Source organism: Quercus robur, chromosome 10, assembly GCF_932294415.1.
Source record: "Quercus robur chromosome 10, dhQueRobu3.1, whole genome shotgun sequence".
NCBI lineage: Eukaryota > Viridiplantae > Streptophyta > Magnoliopsida > Fagales > Fagaceae > Quercus > Quercus robur.
Genome location: NC_065543.1, coordinates 30,334,121 through 30,353,446, shown reverse-complemented (window position 1 = coordinate 30,353,446; position 19,326 = coordinate 30,334,121). Strand labels below are relative to the sequence as shown.

Here is a 19,326-nt window from a genome sequence, read left to right as displayed (position 1 = left end):
GAATACTTGGACCCTCCTTTTATCAATCATTTTGTATGGATGGTAAAATTGGCAAGCTTATGGAATTGTGGTTAGAAATAATTTGAAGCTAAAATTGTTCAATTAAGTAGTGAAAACCATGTTAGGTTTTTGTTTAGCCATATAAATCTTTTATTTCCTATATTGTTTCTTAGTTTCTAATTTAAATGGATTTGCTTGGTGTAAAAGATAACAAGTCTTGGTGAAACTCCTTTGTGGATGTTCCTACTCATCTGCAATTTTAATTCAAATGAATTTGTTTGATGTAAAAGATAACAAGTCTTGATGATTCTCCTTTGTGGATGTTCTTACCCATCTCCTAACATTATGGAACTTCTGATGTATAAGATTGACCACTTTTGGTCCCTTCAAAAAAAGAAAAAGAAAAAAAAAGAGCTCTTTTGGTCCAATCAGTGCTTTGATGAGACTTGTGCTTTTCTAGGCTTTTGTTCTCTTGCTTTTGCCTTTGCAATTCCTAAAAAAAAAAAAAAAAAAAAAGGCATTTCCTTGATGTTCTCTTTGCTGTAATGATGTGATCATTCTTGATGTCTGTAGGGAATGTGATATTAGGCTTATGTTTTAGTTTTTCTTTCAAAGTTCGTGACTTAGAGCATCCACATCAGTTCTTCTAAAATTTTTGTCTATATTACACGAAAAAACCTACTTTTTCTATTTTACACTATCACTTTTACAAAACACCCACATCAGTTTATCTATTTTACAAGATATTTCAATAAAATATTCCCCCTTCTCAATTTTTCTATTATTTCTCTCAACTACCTCTCTTTAATATGCGCCTTCTCTCTCTTTCTACCAATTTTTCTGATTTGTTGCTCTCTCTCTACACCCATCTCTCTGGCCACTGCTCCATCAGCCATCACCTTTGGCCTTCCTTTTCCAAATCACAAAACCCATCCACCTTCCTCTTCCACCACCATCACAAAATCTCAGCCACCACCAAATCTCAACCACACACACTCACCCTGACCCACCAAATTCGATCCACTACCAAATCTCAACCACATAGCCACTACCCACCGCAACCGTCACCCACTCCCACAACCCACCACCAGCAAAACGACCCAGCACCACCATCTCCACCAAACGACCCCTGAAATCCAGTAACCCACATCCACAAAACCCACCAAAAATCTTCGATCTCAACAGCTGAAACCCACCAAACGCCAAACGTCCGATCCACTACCAAATCTCAGCCGCACAGCCACTACCCACCGCAACCGTCACCCACTCCTACAACCCACCACCTGCAAAACGACCCACCACCACCATCTCCACCAAACGACCCCTGAAATCCAGTAACCCACATCCCCAAAACCCACCAAAAATCTTCGATCTCAATAGTTGAAACCCATCAAACGCCAAACGCTGAAACCCAAACACCGATCTCAATAGCCACCGATCTCAAACGCTGAAACCCATATGCTGACGCACACCGATCTCAATAGCCACCACACACCATTGCACACCGATCTTTAGCAAGACCCATACTACAAGCACCGATCTCTAGCAAGCACCGATCTACGAGCACCGATCTCTGAGCACCGATCTATCTCTCTGTTGGTTTGTCTGTGTGGGTTTTGTTTGTGTGTTGATTTGTCTATGTGGATGTGTTTGTGTGTGAGTGTGTTTGTGTGTATCTGAGGAAAAGAAGATGATGAGTTGAGGTCGTTGTGCAAGGAGAAGAGAGAGAAAAATTGGTGCGAACGGAAATTAATAAAAAACTAAATAGACGTGCTACAGTGCCCGTGTAAATTTACACTAGTATTGTAGCTCGTTGAAAATTTTAGATGATTATACACGATTTTAAATGGACTGATGTAGTGTGTTTTTTGGTTCAAAATGTGTAAAAGTGGCCAAAATGTGTATTTTACATATTTATACAAGAGCTGATGTGAATGCTCTTAAGGGCTATTTGGATGGCTTTTTTTCATCACTCAATTTCCATCACTCATCACTCATCACTCATCACTTTAAAATACTCTACCTGTTTGGCATCATTATTCACTTGCCATCACTCAATATTTTTCAACTGTTTGTGAGACCCACACACTGACCCAATGTCAGTTGACTTTTCTCTCTCCTTTTTTTTCCCCTGCCTTTCCCCTTCGTTTTCCCCTACTTTTCTCTGCTTTTCTCTTCATCCATGTTAACACATATTTTAATCAAGCCCACCATTATCCTTATTTTCATGCTATTCATAGATCTACAATATAACCAAAAAAAAACCCAATGTTTTTCCCCTTCGTTTTCCCTTGACCAAATGCTTTTCATGCTTTTTCGAAAACCCAAAAAAAAAAAAAAAAAAAAACACCACCGCCGCAGCCATCGCTACAACCCACAATGACAATAGTAGCAATAGCAACATCAACAGCAGCGACAACTTCGACAACACCAACAGCGGCGACAACTTTGACGAACTCGAGAAGAAAAAAAAAAGAATGGAAACCTAGTGAAAAAAAAAAAAAAAAAAAAAAAAAAAAAAAAACCAAGCCTAGAAACCAAACCCAGAAACCAACGTGAAAAGAAAAGAAAAGAAAAGAAGAAAAAAAAGAAAAGGAGAATAGAAAAAAAAAGAAGAAAAAAAAAGAACCAAACCCAAAAAGTGAAAAGAAAAGAAGAAGAAGAAGAAGAAGAGCAGGTGTGTCCCAGACCTGTGAAAGACACACACACACACACAAAAAAAAAAAAAAAAAAAAAAAGATAAAGAGAGAGAAAAAAGTCTGACCATGGGACCCATGTGTAATTTTAATTACAAAAATGCCATTGAAAACAGAGTTATGGAAATTGTAAACACTGTTTTCAATTTTCATAACTCATCACTCAAAAATCAGAAAATTGAGTAATGGAAACAGAGTTATGGTGGTGCCAAACGGACTTCTAGCTATGGGTCCCACCATTTTTGAATTATGAGTTATGGAAACAGAATTATGAGTTATGAAAATTGATGATGCAAACACCCCCTTAGGTTGCTTAGATTTTTTGAAAACATAATTTTTACTTGAAAATACAATCAAAAACTTTCTCACTTTAATTGTTGATGTGTAGGTTTAAAGAAAAGAGATGAGATTCTAGAAGGAAAACACACGAGTCATGATTGTTAGGTGAAAATGCCCACATGGTATTTGAGCAATTATGATAGCCCTTAAAGTTGATATTGGACTTTGTGCAAATTAAATGCCTAGAACATAGACAGATGTGGTAATTGTGTTTGTTGAAGTTGAAATTTTGAAGACAATGAATGTAATAGTGTTTTGAAAAATTAAAGATTATTATTATTATTATTTTTTTGGGTAGAAAAGGGGAACATTATTTAGATAATAAAGAGTTTATACAACAACAGACTCATAAGCCTCCAAAGGACATATTCTACTAGTCCCAAGTTGCTTCATATTTCGTACAAAAGTTGGATACACAAAATTTGGGCATATATCATAAACTTCCAAAATGCTTTATTGTTGACGACCCCATTTAGCTAGCGCATCCGCAAATTCGTTAGCCTCACGGTATATGTGAAGTAGATGGACTGTCCATGCTCACGCCATAAGATTCCTGTAGTCAAAGATTAAAGGAACAACATCTTGCGATGAAATACCATCAATAATTAGTCAATTAATAACAATAGTGGAATTAGTCTCTAAAGAAATAAATTTAAATCCCAAATTATAGTCTATAACTCAGCAATGTTATCAGTAGCTATGCCCAAGTTTAACGAGAAACCAGAAACCCATAAACCTGAACTATTATGCAAAATACCACCAACACCTGCCTTTCCAGGATTACTTAGGGACAAAAACTTTTAAAGATTTAACGGGGTAAGGCAAGATGATAAAAATCAGTTGCTAACTGTACAGATTTGTAAACAAGATGAGATTGAGAGATAGATTGATTATTGAAAATACGATCATTCCTACCTAACTAAAGTTGCCAAGTAAGGAAAGGAATAAGCAAATTCCAAGGAAGCTGCTGTTTAGGGAGAATAGTTTTATTAACTAATACCGTAGGTTACATGAGGTGGAACATGTTGGTAATTCTTCTGAGCCAACTAATACAAATAAGTCAAACTCAGCTAACATGCAAGTTGTTTCACTTGACAATTGTAAAATTGACACTATTACATGCAACCCAAGCTTACCCCAGTTAAAATTCTGACCTTAAGATTTACCTTTAGCAAGCTAAAACCTCAGTGACTCCTAATGTGACCCCATCATCCGATTAGGAATCAACGTAACCTACCTCACCGATAAGATCTCCAATTCTTGTTCTCTTTCCTAAAGAGCCCTCCCATCCAATATTGAACCACACCGACATGCATTACACTACTCTCTATGAACAAACACCTAACTTGGGTAAAGCTCTATATCACCATGTTCTCTCACCAAAGCCTTTCATTCATCGTGTCTGCCACACATTGGCCAAAGCTTGTACAATAGGAGCCCATGTACGAGATAATTGCGATGACATGTTTAGCGATTTCAACAGCTAGATGATAGTGAGGACCCAGAAGACCTACTTGAGAGTTCCCAATGATTACCTCAATCCTCATACTTCATCCATGAAAATTGCATGCCTAGAACTATTAGGGAGCTGGTAATGAGGCTTTTTGTACCCATGCACACGAACTCTATCGTATGCATTGCCCTTAAATTCTAATCATTGTGGAACCCCGAATTGTAGAGGAACATGCTCATCAAGTTATCGAAACTTTGCCTTATTCTCATTCCACTATGTTGACCCGATTGGCTTTTCGAGTGGTATTTGGGTGTTGTGGAATGAAGACAAGTTTATTGTGGAGATTCTCACAACTAGTGAACATAGTATCTAGGGGTGTCCAACAAAACTGCAGACCCGACCCACCCGGCCAAACCGACCGGACCCGAACTGGCAACCGCCCGACCCGACTACCTGGCGGTCGGTGGCGGGTCCTTGCCATCCCAAATCGATTCCGGCTGGTCGGATGGCGGGTCTTCCCTTCCAAAATCCGATCTAGCCAACCCTACTGTGTATATAACCCAGTTCTTATTCATTCTATACTCTCCACTCCAATTCAGACCATCACCGGCTTCTCACCCTCAGTTTCTCTGTCCACTCGCTTGCTCAGTCTCGCCTCAGAGTCTCATGCTCTCGATCCCTCTCACGCTCAACAGCCAACACCATTACCGATCTGAATCTTTAGATCTTCGAACCTCCACCATTGTTAATCTAAATCTTTAGATCTTCGAACCTCCACCATCGCACCATCACCGATCTGAATCTTTAGATCTTCGAACATCACCGTCGATCTGCCAGTAACACTCTTTATTTCTTCGTTTTAGTCTCATGCAGGTTCAGATCTGCTATTATTTCTCTCCATTTTTGTCTAGGTTCTTCAGATTTATGGTTACTGATATTTGGGTCTGTAGATTTGTTCTTAAGATTTGTGAAATTTGTACCAAGTTCCATCTTTGTTTTCTGTCTTTCAATTGAGTTGGGTCCAACCGTCGTCCACCCGAGCCCAATCCGACTCGACTCGTTGTTTTTCACGGTCGGCGGCGGGTCCGCCGTCCTTCAACCTGATAGAGTCGAGTCGGTTTCGGGTTGAGCCCAAACCCAAGCCGATCTGACCCGTGGACACCCCTAATAGTATCCATGCTCTTGTAAAGGTACCTAATGAATCTTATACTTTTCTTCTTACATCTATATATGCTTCTCTTAACTTTGCTAGGCATAAATTATTATAGAATATTGTTACTAGAGTTATCTTCTTCTATCAATTGACCTTGGATACTTTTAGGAGACTTTATTAATATGCTGTCAAAAGAAGAAAAAATGGGGGAATTTCCTCTTAATTTAAATCTGATAAGAGCTTTTAGAAATTGCATTGATCATTGTGGCCTTATGGATTTAGTATTTCATGGGCTGAAATTTACTTGGACTAATAAACACCTTAATTGGCTATATAATATAAAAGGGACTCACATATCAGTGAGATACGGGTCTCATGAGCCTGTCTTAGATGATACTTTCTCCTAAATATTAAAGAACGACTAGATAGAGGTTTAGGTAATACGAAATGGAAACTTCTTTTTCCTCATTTTGAAATTCACTATCTCCCTTGTATTAAATCGAATCATTATCGTATAATGCTGTATACTGATCCTCTTATTCAAAAATTAAGTAATCCTTTCAAATTTGAGTATATGTGGCTTTCAGATCCTTCTTTTTCAAGTTTAGTTAAAGATAGTAGGTTGTCTTCCACCTTGCTTCCATCCTCCTTATCTTCATTATCTATGTCTTATCTTCATTCTCTATGTTTCATCATAGGTTACATCACGCTTGAACAGCAACTTATCCATGTTTACAATAATACTTTATACCAAAAATTCCTTTTTTGGCAACTCAAATCTCGGATGACTTGGTTAACCTATGGAGATAATAATACTAAATTCTTTCATCTCACTACTTTACAAAGGCTATTATCACCCTTAAAGATTCCTCTGGTTTATGGGGATTGATATACAATTAATTTGAAGTCATATATTTTTTTGTTGGTGCAAAATTGAATTTAGATTCTGCCTTTAAGCTAGGTAAATACTGCATGAAAAGTTTTTTTTTTTTTTAATAACATTTTTATTTGGAAGAAACTTTTCTTTAAGTAATTTTCAAAAGTTATGTGCCTCTAGCAATCCAAGAGCTTTTCCAGGCATTGAGATTGCTCTTCCAGACATTTGAGATTTTTAAAAAAATTTTTTTTTAATACAAATCTTATCTTTAGTGTAATCATCTATTGTTTTAACTTTTAGATGAAAATGTATTGATTAATGATCATTCTTTAATTGTATGTCTTGTATTATTATATACGATGATTATTATACCTTCAAGCATGAGATTGATCAAATTAATGATCATTCTTTAATTGTATATCTTGCATTATTATATATGAATATATGATGATCATTATACCACAAATAAAATAAAAATGTGACTTTTAATTAACTATGTCATGCATCTCATGAATTAGTTAGTAGTTTAAAAATAGTATATATAAAATAAAAATAAAAAGCCATACGTCGCATTAAGCTCCAAAATACCTTAAGCGGCTTGATAATCAATTTATTTCATTTCATTCCTTTATATTTTTTACCTTTATAATTTACTTATTTTATTTTATTTCTTATAAATTAACCATTTAATATTCCATTTCACTATGATGCTGATAAATGTCACACCCTAACAAATATTTATATGTAACATAAAATTTTTCTTAAACTGTATAAACTTATATATTTTATTATCCCGCAGATAACCCAGAATGGGAACTTGAACAATCGTGTAATAAGAAGATAAGAATTCATACCTAAATCCCAAACACAGTCATTTGTAAATTTGATCATAAAACCATACAGAAAGAGAAATGAACTCAAAACATACATAACCTGAATCAACGTGTGCAATATATAGATGATTGTCATTTGTTATAATGGGCATTGACATTAACAAAGCAGCGAGCTATAGCCAGTGTCACATATAATAAATAATTATCTATATTTTTCATTCGAGTGAGAAGTCGATTTTGTGAACAGATCGAGAGAAGGCAAGAACATCATCTCGAGTTTCTGCTCCATGATTGTCACCAGTACCACCTTCTTTTTCTCCATTACCGTCAGTGATGATGGATTTATGAATCAATGTCTTTGTCATTGGATCGAGCCCCGTCGTTGACTTCTTCGTTGCAGCGCTTTCATCAACACCATCATAACATTCATTCTTCTTCTTTCCTTGTGTCTCTGAATCTTCCTTTTTCTCTACCACCTCTCTTCTCTCTTTATTCGCCTCCATTTTTGTGAGTGTATATACAAGAGAAATATGAGCCTCTTGAACCTTAATTCACGGAACCTGTTCTTATTATAGAAGAGAAGAGTAACTAGGCACACACGTGTCTGTCCCTGAACTATGAGTGGCTCCTCTCGCAGGCAAAGAGGAAAGGAGCAACACGTGTAGGCAAAACTGTTGGCATTCATTATCCACTGATCTATGAAAACTGTCAACGCATGAGATTGAGATGAGATGACCTATAAATAAAATGAGACCCATGATGTGGATCAAATGAAACTACTAGATGATGTCCTTAGAGATTGTATTTGGGCTCAACAAAGTGGGCCGAAATCGATGTCACACATTTTGAGAAACTTCTTCCACATTCCCCTACTGATTTGGCTCGACTCTACTCTAGAGAGGATTTGGATACATGGTCCGTTTGGATTGAACTTATTGTTGCTGAAACTGAAAACTGAAAATACTGTAGTAAAATAATTTTTAAATGTGTAAATAGTATCATGGGACCAATTTTTAATATTTTTTAATATATGAACAGTATATGTACAGTGCATGATTAGTATATACACTGTTTATAACAGTATATTTTGTCTCCCAAAGTCAACAAATGCGGGCAAAAGAAAAAAAAAAAAAAAAAAAAAAACAAACAAACAAACAAAGGAAAACGCAACACTAAAACGTGGACGTAGGATTCCTTGGAATCCAAACGCCCTCACAGTGTATACCGCGTTGTGTTTTGTTTTGTTTTTTTTTTTTTGGTTTTTTTGGGCACGCGTTTAAGGGGATAGTGCGGTTACTATTTATGTACTGTTATGAACAGTAATCGCATTATTTGACTTTTTAACTCTTTTCAATACATCATTGGATCCGTAAACGGTATAGAGAACCCACAAATTTCACTTTTTAATAACTTTTTCATTAAAAATGGGTCTTACGATACTATTTACACATTTAAAAATTATTTTGCTATAGTATTTTCAGTTTTCAGTTATTATTTTACTATAATATTTTCAGTTTTCAGTTTTCAATTTCAATAAAATAAGTTCTATCCAAACACACTCATATCTATGCTTTTACCAAAACATCCAATCTAGTCCATAATATTACTATCTTATACCTAGCTGGCCCACGGTGTCATGCTATTAACATCACTGCCTCACTTTATTGCTGTCGCCACAGATGGTAGTGTCACTAGCTAGAAGCCCAGTCAAAGGGTTTTCTTAGAGACCATCCCCACAATCACACGTGGAACTATTAGGCCGCATGCGTGCCATGGCTAATGGGCTACAAATATCTACCCTAAGAACTAGATTACACAATTATTTTAAACATAATAACAACTGATCAAGATTGTAATAGAGTAATTATGTGCTAAGATTACTTTATAAGTATAAATACTTATGGGATGTAAAAGGTAAGAGTCGAAATTCAAGTTTTCAGGATGAAACTTTACACACATATATACTTAGATTAAGCTAATGTAGAATTTCTATTTTATACATAAAAAAAAATTGTATGAGAGTATGAGCCCATACATTTTGTCACAACTTGATGATGTGTGCAATTGTGAGTGATGGATCTATATGTGATTAATAGTTTATTAATTATAATTGCAACTAAATGATGTGTGTAACTGTGAGTAATGGATCTATGTACGATTAATATTTCATTGATCATAATTGCACATACCATCAAGTTGTGGCAAAAGTTATGACAAAATGTGTGATAGTAGAAGAACTAAGATTTTTTTTAAAAAAAATACCGGTAGGAAACTTCTAAACAGGCAATGGACAATGGTCCTTCAACATATGAGGGCAACTAATGTGCAGATATTTTGGCAAATAGTTCGAGTCCAGCAGGACACTAGTGTGGTTTATAATTCCTGACCAGAGTTTGTATATTAATTAGGGTGCGTTTGAATCGGCTTCAAATGAATTCCAGAAATCAATTTCCGGAAAAGAGGGCGTTTGGCTATCACGGAAAACGTTATTTTCCGGAAAATGTTTTCCTGTTGACCGAAATTTTCAGCCTTGACCACGGAAATCCATTTCAGTACCTATTTTCACTTCAATTGATTTCCGGAACTGGGGACGCGCAAGGGAGAACGAGCGAGCTCACAGCCTTGACCACGAATCACCCTTCGCGAGATCGCGATCGACGCGAGCGGTGCTTCGCGAGATCGCGCCGTCGATCGCGATCTCGCGGAGCGTCGAGCGACGCTTCGCGATCGACGCGAACGGTGGCGCGATCTCGCGGAGCGTCGAGCGACGCTTCGCGATCGACGCGAGCGGTGCTTCGCGAGATCGCGCCGTCGATCGCGATCTCGCGGAGCGTCGAGCGACGCTTCGCGATCGACGCGAACGGTGGCGCGATCTCGCGAAGCACCGTTCGCGTCGATCGCGAAGCGTCATCGCGATCGACGGCGCGATCTCGCGGAGCGTCGAGCGACGCTTCGCGAGATCGCGAACGGTGCTTCGCTCACCGTCGATCTCGCGAACGGTGCTTCGGCGCCGTCGATCTCGCAAACGGTGCTTCGGCGCCGTCGATCTCGCGAACGGTGCTTCGCCGCCGTCGATCGCGCCGGTTCTTTTGGGTTTTGTAGTGTTTTTCTGGGTTTTGTCTTTTCCTTCTTCTTTTCCAAACACCAGAAAATATTTTTCGGAAAATTTTTTGAAATGCAACCAAACACACATAAATATTTTCCTTTTCCGGAAATTAGCATTTCCGAAAAATATGTATTTTTCGGAAAACATTTTACGACAACCAAACACAGCCTTAGTCTTTTGTTTGGGACTTGTCAAGAATGGCATCTTGTCATCATATCCCTATTTTCCCCTAGTTTTCTAACTCCGTATTTTTACTTCTGCTTTAGTTGTTTAGTGCATATCCATTACACACACCACGCAAAACACTAAAAAAATTAAAAAAAAAAAAAAAAAAACCAACAACAACAACAACAAATAGTAGCAAAAGGGAAATAAAAAGGTGTGGGTATATAGAAACTATGTAAGAATACTTGAAAAGAAAAATTGGAAATATATTCAGCACTCTCTAGCTTGAGCAACAGCTAGGTTGTTTAGTTGCCGTAACTTCATCAATACTAATTATTTCTTTCCCACGGCCAAGAGTTGTTGATGTTTCGAATGTTTTAGCTTCTAAACTTTTTTGGCTTGTGATTTCATGGATTTTAGTAATCATTTGTAAAAATGATTCCTGCACATTCTTATTCTCTAACGCAGATGTTTCCATGAAACATAAACCTTCTGCCTCGGCAAGACTTTTTCCTTCTTCCTCATTCACTTCTCTAGAGTGACTCAAATCAGATTTGTTCCCCACAAGAATAACCACCATGTCTGCACTGCCAAATTGTCTCAGCTCTCGCACCCATTTCTTCACATTCTCAAACGTTGCTCGCCTGGTTATGTCATAAACTAGCAACGCACCTAGTGCTCCACGGTAGTATGAACTGGTAATGGCTCTAAACCTACAACAAGATTATATATGCTCATATTGATGAGAATACATTTTTGAAATTTTCCACACTTTAGTAAATAGTGCAAAGATTTCTACATCTGATATTGTACTAGAGACGATGAAGTGGCGAAACCATGTATACACATTTTGTTTAAGATTTTCTATTAATCCAAGCTCATACAATTATTTTCATTTAGCAAAACAAAAAAAGTTTTACCTTAATGCTTTTTATAAAAAGCATTTTCTAAATATTTTTTTTAGAATAATAGTTATTAAATAATTAAATTCATATTTTTTCATTAGCTTATACTTTATGAATAAATTTCATTAATATATATATACACACACATAAAAGGATAACTATAATTGTAGTGGTACTCCTCTCTCTCTTATTTATTTGTTTATTTATGATTTTTTTTTTTTTTTTTTTTTGAGAAAGTATTTACGAATCAGTATTCAGTAGTAGTCCTGTCCTGTCTCGTCTCTATAATTTATATTTATGGTAGGGACCGGGCTTGGGCCTAAAAGAGAAGCTTTAGATATAAGGCAAGCCTTATTGTAAGGTGGGCTATGAGTAGAAGTTTAATACCCTTCATTCAAAGAATTATATGTCAATCAAACAGCAGTGAAGAAGAATTAGATTTACACGTATTTCTCCTCCCAATCCCAATTAAATCCCCCAACGTATGTATTTCACGAGACTTAAGAAATATCTAGTCAAAAAAAAAAAAAGATAATGAGGCATGAGTAAGATGAGATAAGATTATGTGTCAGCCACCTTTGGTTGGAGGTTGGGGCAATATGTCATAAGACTCATAACTCATAATTGTGTATCTGTACTACCATCCATGGCACCAAGTTAAAAGAAGCTTCCCGGCCTTGCAGACTTGGGTTTTAAACTTTTTACTTTTAGCCCTACTTTTTCCCCTATGGTGCACATGACATGTTCAATAAATATAAAATCACCACAAATTTTTGTAACTATTTGATGAAAAAATTATTAATAGTTTTTTTAAAGGGTGTTTCAATTTAGGACGTTCGTTAATTATTACTAATAAATAATAATATAGTGTCAGCGACTTTTTTGGTGAATTTTTGTTTTGTTTTTTTTGTATTTTTGGATGGGAATACTAAAATTAGTGTGGGATATTTGTCGTGATCGTATAGTGTGATAATACGGCACATGTCAAAGAAAGAGAGTCCGTGTGGAGCAGTCACAGTCCAGATAGCAAAGTGACAAAACATCTCCATAAATCCTAGATTGCTGTGTAATGAAAAGAGCATGTTCCTACCTAATGACTTTAAATAGCCAAAAAAGGTTGAAATTATAGGGTAGAAGGTCTATATAAAGTGTCCCACACAACTGTAAATTCACAAGTGAGGGTGTTTCAATTCAATTTGCGCATCATTCTTTTCAGCAACAGGCAACAGCAACTGCTTTACACATGAAATTATACATATCAACTAGTACACAACCTATTTAATCTACTATTGCTACAATCCGCTTATACAGCAAGTTGTAAATCGTGAAAGTGTGGATTTACATGAACCATTACTTTTTCTTATCTACTTAGTAACGAACTGTAACAAGAAAGTTGTGAACTTTGCCGTAATCTTAGCATTTTTCATTCCTATCATGATAACTACAACAATCTATGACTGATCAAGAACATGAATAAGGAAAAATCTCTTTTCGGTTTCTGGGTCCCAGCTGAGTGGGATTAATTATTCAATTTCCTACCCTTTCTCTAATTTTAATGAAGAGATTAGGACTCTCACTTTATTTTCATTAGTACATCACAATTCACGGATGAACAGTGGATCACAAAAGCTATAGACCATTCAACTCACCGAAATAGCGGGTGATGATCAAAATGATTTCTATCTTCTATGATATAAAAAAAGCTAAAGAAAATAAAATAGAAGACAAATTCAAATTGAGGAAATCTTCTCAGTTGAACAGTTTGTATCGTCAAGGTTAAGACAACGAGTTCAGACTGGACCCACCTCAGAAATGTATCCATAGGATAGAAGCAACTTTTGATAGCTCGTTTTCGATTATTATAACCAGGAAAAACAAAAAAACAAAACAAAACAAAACCCTCAGCTAAGTTAAGATTGAATTGAATTATATAAATGGTTTGTTTCGTCTAGTTTAAGATCACGAGTTTGCACTGTACCAAACTTCGAAAGCATAACCATAGAAGCAACTTTTAAGCTTAAAAATGACTTTTTTTTTCTGGATAATTTACATATTTTGAATTTTGAACCAATCGATACAAGTTTGATGAATTGTGTATAATTTTATCCCTAATTCTCATAACTTGTTTATGCTTCTTTAAAGCTTTGGGTTGCCATAGAAAAGTTCATGATCAATTTTCGAAAGATGATGATCTAGCTAGCAAATGGAAATACAATTAGAGAGAAGTATGAGATGGGTGATTACCTTTCTTGGCCAGCAGTGTCCCATATCTGGGCTTTGATGAGTTTGTCAGCAACCTTTATATTCCGGTAAGCAAATTCAACCCCTATGGTTGGCTTTGAATCTAAGCGAAATTCATCTTTTGCAAACCTTGAGAGAAGATTTGATTTTCCAACCCCAGAATCTCCAATAAGAACAGCCTTGAATAGGTAATCACACTCTTCATCAAATGATTCAGCCATACCTATAATATCTCTCTTTCTATATAAAGAAAAAAAAATATTAAAAAAAGAAAAACTTGAAGAAGGAAATATAAAGTATAGGAAGTTGTTGAAGAAATAGAAGAAAAAAGAGACAAATATTGAGGCATGGTTTGTTATGTGATGGTCTTTATATTTATATATGAGTTTTCCAAATCATGTACGTAGGTTAGTAATTTTAGCAGTTCCTTTGTCTTTGTTTTTGGAGGGTATTGAGTATTTACATGTGAAAACATTCATAAAAGACATGATGGCTGTTTGTTGATATTGTCATGATCTGTGGGTGTCACTAATAAATTAATAATAAAATCAACCAAAACTTAATCTTTGGATAATCCTTAACCCAATATGTTAAAGGACAGCCCACTTATAATACTCCATTTTGTTCACCAAATTATTTTTTAATGATTATTTTAGCGTCAACTTTTTGCTCTTATGCTTACTAGGCAAAGTTTGATTGGGCATTCCTCATCTAATTCTAAATGATGAGTTAGCTTAGCAGGAATCAGATTTTTATTTCGTACATCTCATTGGTTGCTTTAAGGTATGGTATTGGTGATCATAGTTAATCATTGTAAACTGTCCAATCTTGGAAAGTAAACTAGTATATGTGACCTTCTCTAAAAAAATAAGTAGTATATGTGACGGTATGGTGGTTGTTTGATTCGATCACTATTTAGCCAAATTATAGGAGGTTTTGGCAACAAACTCGAAGTTATAAACTTATAATTATAAAAGTTACTACAGTAGAGGTATGTTTCTACTAAATGGATTGATGGCTTTACGAAGTTCATAATGGATGATTGGGAAAATAATTCTCCCCTTGCCCTTCATTTTCTTTTTAAAGTGTAAACGCCATTCCATTCTAAAGTTGCCTTTTTAAAAGAAAACTAGTCCCATCCTCAAAATCTGCGAAAATATTTAATTATTTTGTAATGAAATATAATATATAATTTATTTTCTAAAATATTCATAAAATTATATAATCATAACTAATCATTTGTAGCAAAGTGTTATCCTCGTAAGAGAGTTTTATTTTAGATGTGTACGGCACCAAGGTACCCAGATCAATTTGGGCCTTGAATTCTAACCCAACAGCGTGGCCCATGGCCCCAATCTCTTTCTACCCAAAACCTCAGTTTGAACCCACACAAACTGCAAGTCCAAGTTTTGTCACCTGGTCCTTGCTCGGCAAACCATTCCCGAACAATAAAGAAAGAATAACGTCCAAACACCATCCTGAGCATGCCCGGCAGTGCCCAGGGAAACACCGCTGTTGAGCATGCCTGCTGGAGTGGGAACCAAGTTCCAAGGCCACTTTCACCACATTCCACTCCCACCTAACCATCCACTTACGACTGATGATATTGGACTTCCAATTGCACTAATTATGGCAGTAATCATGATCTCTCCACTAATCTAGAGCTATAAATATGAGAAGTTGGGGAAATGAAATGGTTGTTGAAAGGTTTTCAAGGAAACAGAGAGTAGAGAAAAAGAGTGATTTAGAGAGAGAGCGAGAGAGAAAGAGAGGCAGCTACACTGAGTCTCTGTGCCAAGAACAACTCAAAGTAGGAAATCCTAAACCCACATTACAAATAAGTTGTGAGCCCAAGTGAGGTCAAGCCCAATAGTCTCATTTTAGATGCACACAAGATGTATTAAACTATTAATTAAGAAAATTTTCTTTATATAAGGGCAATGATCTTTTTTTCCCCTTAAAATAAACATTGTTATAATACTTTATTAATATTTTTTAAGTAATGAATTTTGTGTTCTCAATAAATAAAAATTATATATATTTTTTGCGTTCTTTTAATATTAAAATTTTCATCTACTCATATTATGAGCCAATTTGCTAGTGATAGAATATAGTGTGTATTAAGTTTTTCCAATCATGGTTGTTAGAAAATAATGAGAGAAATAGTTTTCCCACCATTCAAATTTTCAACCTATAGCTTTCTATTTTAATGTTATCCTTAATCCCAAATTAGCCTATCTCTCTTAAAGTATACAAAGTATGATCATGATCTCTCTTCTTGAAGACAATGCTTATCTCAATACATCCATAAAAATATACCGAATCAAAACATATCCATATGAAGATGCTTTGCAAATAAACAAAACGCCGTGTCAATCGTCACTTAACAACAATTAATTTGACTAATTAGAAAAATATTTTGTTGTTAATAATCTATTAAGATTTTTTTTTTGGGTAGAATCTGCAAAATTTTCCACCCAAAAAGATTATCAAATAAAAAAACTATTAGCAAAATCTCATAATTAAGTTTCTATATGCATCATTATATAATAATAATAATAATTGTTAGGGTCATACTTTATGTAATTAGCTAATTTTTTGACAAAATGAACTTTATTTGTAATTGGGTAGATCTAAGTTGGGTTTAATACATCAAGAAATATGTTGTTCAAGCATATCAAGTGTTCATATTAAAAGACATAAAGATTGATCCAAAAGACAAGTGAAGAAAAGCTGTTCATTAAGTCTCGACAGATAGCTCGACAGATGATTGCTATCGAGACTTAATATGAAGCTCAATAGATGGCTCTACACATCCTCGATCTATCGAGAATTACAATTTCAAAATTTTCAGGTCTGAAATTCGGCCCAATCTTTTGAATTTGTTTAGGGTTTCTTTTCTCAAAACCCTAAACATATATAAGGCTTATTTGAAGAGCCGTCACACACGGATACAAAGATCAAGAGATTTATATTCTATGTGAGAAGTTACTGCATTTGTACATCATAGGGTTTTGTAACCAAATGCTTCTTGATCTTCATTGTTGATTAAGTTAATAGGCCAAGAATGTATTGACCCCCTTGTGATGAATTAACAAATTAATTAGCCAAGTTAATTAATTAATTCAATTAGCATGCAAAACGCGTGGTAGTATAAACAAATCACCAGTTAACTAAATGCAGCGGAAATTAAATTGACATGGTGATTTGTTTACAAATGGGAAAAACCTACACGGCAAAAACACTCCACCGGGTGATTTTAAGGTCACCACTCCCGAGAATTCACTATTATTACAACAAGCGGTTACAAGTAAAGGAATCTCAGTACTTTATACGAACCTACAGTTGAACCCTTACCCCAATACTTAATTGAACTTGTTTTGTAGTGATAATCTCTCCTATTTAATGCACAGCTCCCAGTACATGACTAACTAATAGATGCGCGGATCCCATTACGTGACTTAATCACCAACTTGAGAAAGGTGTTGGCTACAAAGTTCTTTAGTTCATCACACGATGTAGATCACGAAACTCCTTAGTCACAAAACCCTAAGGTGTACAAACACAACAGCTTTTTCAAGAGAAAGATGAACTAGGACAAATTCTATCTCCGATCACAATTTGCATAAACAAAACTTTGCTTCACCCTTGCATAACCTTTGACGACCCTTAAAATAATCCTTATATATGTTTAGGGTTGTGAAAAAAGAAAGTCCAAACATATACACACGGCTTGGATGAAAATTAGCTCTGAAAAACTGAATTCCATAAACCTCGACAGATAGAGTATTTATCGAGCTAGCTGTCAAGCTTCGGGATTCGGGATTCAGCAGCTTTTTAAACCTCAATAGATACTAGCTGTCGAGATTTAAAATTCAGCACTTCTTCACTTGTTTCTTAGACAAATTTGCATGGTTTTAACACTTGATCTTGAAACCTTATTCTTTAAAACATTAAACACATCCTAGATCTACCCAATTACAAATAAAGTGCATTTTGTCAAAGAATTAGCCAATTCTAATTTGATATATGTTCCTAACATCAAATCACATATGTCTTAACAATCTCCCCCTTTGGCAATCCGTGACAAAACTACAACAAACAAATGAACATATGAGAGAAGTCATAAATCACTCAACTCATATTCACTTGTTGAATACAATAAAATCTATCTTAATACAAACTCTTGAAAAACTTTGTAAGAAGAGAGTCTATGACAAGTAGACTTTGACAACCTGTATTTCTGAAACACTTTAAACAAAACTCATCAAGGCATCTTAGTGTGAAATAGAAATAAAGATTGCATACATTATATAAGAAGCATGTGCATAAACAAAGAAAAGAAATAACACATGTAAAGATAGGTGAAAGAAAGTAATAACAACCTCAATATATATATATATATATATATATATATCAACATATGTATCTAAAATAAAAAGAAAAGAAAGGATACAAAAATCCTCACTACATCCTTCATATACACTCCCTCTATCACAAAAAAAAACTCCTTTGCTAACCCTCCCCTATGTATGACTATTCTCATATCAAAACTACTCTCCCTTTTTGTCATGAGTGACAAAGGGTAAGTACATCAAGTAGACATCTCATCATCACTGGGCGAGCTAGCATCCTCATCCTCATCAGCACCATCATTGTCAGAGCCATCGCCACTCTTATCCTCAGAAGCCGGTGGAGATGGAGAAGAAGCAACAGTGAAACCACCTATGACAGTCTGTCGTTGTGCGATATGACCAACACAGGTGTTCACCTGACACAACTCATCACTGAAAGTGTCAAGGTGAGCATCCATGTGCACAAGCTATGCCATGATGGCCTCAAGTGTCACTCCACCTGCAGAAGACAAAGGAGTGGAGGTGGATGGAGCGGTAGAAGCTGGAGGAACTACCATCTCTATCTGGGTCTGCCTTGGTCTAAGCTGTGCTGTGCTCCATCTAACGGTAGCAGCATCTATGGCACCCATCACGGAAAAATGAGGATGAAAAAGCTGTGCCGCTCTCCGTCTAACAGTAGCAGCATCTAAGCTGTGCCAAGGATGAAAAAGATGCTTGCTATCAAATTTTATCCTTTGGATTGTGATGAACTTTTTTCATATACAAAACAAGATTATTTTTGGCCAAGAAGTTCACATTTGAATTATTTTGGAGAACCATATATTCCACAATTAAGAGAAGCATTGTTTGCCGAACAACACATTTTTCTTGAAGAAAATATAAAAGTTTATGAGAAGTTCATGAAGATCTTATTATAGAAAAAGATTAATGAAGACCCTATTATAGAGAAAGATCTTGAGGTTCAGATAGTAGAGACCATTAAAGAAGAAATTATAGAGGAAGTTGTCAACGATCTCGGTGAAGTCAAGTTAAATGATTGCAACGTTCAAGCTCCTATTATTTTGGTGGGAGCAATTGAAACAAAGTTTATTGATTTTATTGGGGTGGAAAGATTTGATTGGATTATTGATTCTTATTTGGTGAATATTTTCAATTGCATGAAGATCAAATGACAAGAAGTTCAAGTTGCCCAGTTAATGACTT

General features: G+C 35.7%; 2 protein-coding genes across 2 annotated transcripts; both read right to left on the bottom strand.

Annotated features, from left to right (window-relative positions):
* Nucleotides 1-7,447: 7,447 nt before the first annotated feature.
* LOC126702533 (uncharacterized) lies at nt 7,448-13,919 on the bottom strand. Its single transcript, XM_050401254.1, has 2 exons — nt 13,772-13,919; nt 7,448-8,056 (listed from the first exon to the last, which is right to left on the bottom strand). The coding sequence occupies exon 2, from the start codon at nt 7,852-7,854 to the stop codon at nt 7,567-7,569; it is 288 nt and encodes a 95-aa protein (XP_050257211.1). The 5' UTR covers nt 7,855-8,056; nt 13,772-13,919; the 3' UTR covers nt 7,448-7,566.
* Nucleotides 10,813-14,231, bottom strand: LOC126702532 (ras-related protein RABA6b). Its single transcript, XM_050401253.1, has 2 exons — nt 13,772-14,231; nt 10,813-11,335 (listed from the first exon to the last, which is right to left on the bottom strand). The coding sequence occupies exons 1-2, from the start codon at nt 13,987-13,989 to the stop codon at nt 10,903-10,905; spliced, it is 651 nt and encodes a 216-aa protein (XP_050257210.1). The 5' UTR covers nt 13,990-14,231; the 3' UTR covers nt 10,813-10,902.
* Nucleotides 14,232-19,326: the final 5,095 nt, after the last annotated feature.